This window comes from Mytilus trossulus, chromosome 6 (genome assembly GCF_036588685.1).
Source record: "Mytilus trossulus isolate FHL-02 chromosome 6, PNRI_Mtr1.1.1.hap1, whole genome shotgun sequence".
Classification (NCBI taxonomy): Eukaryota; Metazoa; Mollusca; class Bivalvia; order Mytilida; family Mytilidae; genus Mytilus; species Mytilus trossulus.
The window spans coordinates 47037424-47040158 of record NC_086378.1 but is presented as its reverse complement, the minus strand read 5'-3'; the positions used below and the strand labels follow the sequence as shown (position 1 = coordinate 47040158).

At 39.9% G+C, this 2735-nt stretch overlaps 1 protein-coding gene across 1 annotated transcript; it reads right to left on the bottom strand.

Annotated features, from left to right (window-relative positions):
• Window positions 1–2168: 2168 nt before the first annotated feature.
• LOC134722749 (uncharacterized) lies at window positions 2169–2735 on the bottom strand. The gene has a single exon (XM_063586373.1). The coding sequence runs from the start codon at window positions 2733–2735 to the stop codon at window positions 2169–2171; it is 567 nt and encodes a 188-aa protein (XP_063442443.1).

The following is a 2735-nucleotide window of genomic DNA, read 5'->3' as shown; positions in this document are numbered from 1 at the left end:
TGATGTGTCACACATATTAAAAATGAAAACATGAACAAGTTCAAAGTTCAACATGTCTTCTGTTTATTCTTCATGGAGTAGCAGAACTAACTCAGATATTGGTCTTGTATACGTCAAACGCTTTCCATCCCTAAAAATACAGACCTCGGCTTTTCGAACTTTGTTATTAAAACTTTTAATTGCGCTAACTATTATTCCAATTGGCCACTCGCATCTCGAGACACTCTGGTCTTTCATTAAAACGATATCACCTTCCGTTAGATCAGGTGTTACATTTTGCCACTTACGACGCACTTGTTGTTGCTGGAGATATTCCTTTTTCCATGTTTGCGAGATGTTGAACACAACGCCACAGTGATATATAACAATCTTTAATGTCATAGGGTCCAAAGCTGGACTGAATTTGATTCGTCTTTTGAGTTATCAAAGAAGCTGGACTTAAAATGGTTATACGGGAACGATCGGTCTTGAGTAAACAATTGCACATACTTCAGCCATTAATGTTATGAAGACTTCGTGAGTCAGATGCTTTGATTGGATGTTCATCATCATGGAATCCAGGATCCGGCCATGTGTGAGGAGTGTGGGGGGTTAAAGATCCAAGTTACTTTACTATTGTCCAAGAAATGCTTGATAGCTGTGTTCTCAACGTTAACGACATTTGTATTCAAACGATCTGTCGCACCCACAAAATTTGTGCCATGGTCAGATCAAATTTCCTGTACGTCTCCTCTTAGATAAATGAATCGTCTTAGGCAGTTAATGAAAGAAGATGATGAGAGTTCTTCAATCACCTCGATGTGTATAGCTCGAGTGTAGAGGCAGGTAAAAAGCACTGCCCAGCGTTTACTGTTCGCTTGACCACCTCTGGTTTTACGTGTCAAAATGTTCCATGGACCAAATGTATCAATGCCAATAAATGTGAACGGTGGAGTAGATTGTAGTCTATCGAAGGGAAGATCAGACATTAACTGTTGTTGATATTTTTTACGTATTTTCCTACATCGAAAACACTTGTAGATGATAGATTCAATTACACGTTTTTCTCCTACAATCCAGTATCCAGCTGTACGAAGAGCTCTACCTGAAAAGTGCCTTCCCTGGTGTTTCACAGATTCATTAAGATGGCGAATCAAAAGAATAGAGACGTGATGGTTTTTCGGCAAAATGATTGGATGTCTTTCTTAAGTTCTATTTCGGCTCTCTTAAGGCGACCACCGACTCTCAAAAGACCACTTTGGTCGATAAACGGATTCAAATTGCCAATGCTGCTGTTTCTTAGAAACGGTTTCCTGTTTTTAATACACTCTATTTCCGAAAAGAAAGCTTCTTTTTGCACATTTAGAATGATCGTCTGTTCTGACATAAGCGTTGTTGACACTGTGTTTAAGTCGGATTTGTCATTTCGATGAAATTTCCTTGCTAGCATTTTTAAGCGGTTAATTGATTGAACCAGAGAGTTCCACTTGGAAAACCCTTTCTGTCCTATGACTGAAATTAAAAACCTTGGCACAGTTCTCTATGCCGGATTTCAAAGTTTTGACGTTAGCATTTTGTCTGATTTCTGAGTCATTATCGGGATCCAGCAATGGATATTTTCCATCAAAATTTCCTATTTCAAAATCACGAAGCTGAGGAGGTCCAAGAATCCACATGCTGTTATGAAAGGTTTCGGCACACACAGTTCTTGTAGCTGAGTCTGCTGCATTGAAATTGGTTCGGACGTGTGACCATTGATTTGGTTGAGTAGATTTTCGAATTCTCTCAACGCGATTTTCGACGTACTTGTAGAAACGCTTGCCTTGGTTATATATATAGCCTAAAACTACTTGACTGTCAGTGTAAAAGCGAGTTTGATTGACATGGATATCTAGTTCGTCTAGAATACTTTCTGAAACTTGCACTGCCAGTACGGCGGCACACAACTCGAGTCTTGGGATTGTAGGACCGTGTGTCGGGGCCACCTTTGCCTTATCAAGAACGAATCCGACATGATAATTATTATCCATATCTTTGGTCCTTAAGTAAGCCACTGATGCAATTGCCTGTTCCGAGGCGTCAGAAAATATGTGGAGCTCCTTTTCCGCAGCATTACATGAAGAAGTTGGCGAATAACATCGGGGTATATGCAAGCCCTCTAGTGATGTAAGTGATTGTTTCCAGTCCGACTACTTTGCAAACAGATGTCTGGGAAGTGGGTCATTCCAGTTGTATGATCCATTTGCGATTTCTCGGAGTAACAACTTCCCTTTAACGACAATAGGAGCAACAAATCCCATAGGGTCGAATATGCCGTTTACGGTGGATAATAATCCTCGTCTGCTGAAAGGTTTTTCTTCTGGAGAAACTTTGTATGTGAACGTGTCAGTTTCTAACTCCCAATTAAGACCTAAACTTTGATGAGTAGGCAGTTCGTCAACACACAAATCAATATCTTTTAAGTTATTAGCACGGTCTTGTTGTTCAAAAGCGTCCATAACTTCCTTGCTATTAGATGGAATTTTGTGGAGGCGGAGATTACCTCCTGTTTGAAGTGATTCACGAATTCGCAGAAGTAAATCGATAGCTTCTCTCGGTGTTGCAAGTGATACCAAACCATCGTCTATATAGAAATGTCTATTAACAAATTCAACAATATCTGATATGTTTGTAGTTTTGTTAACTGATGCTGCTTTTCTAAGGCAGTATGAAGCAACTGCTGGAGACGGGCTATTTCCAAATACGTGCACTCTCAT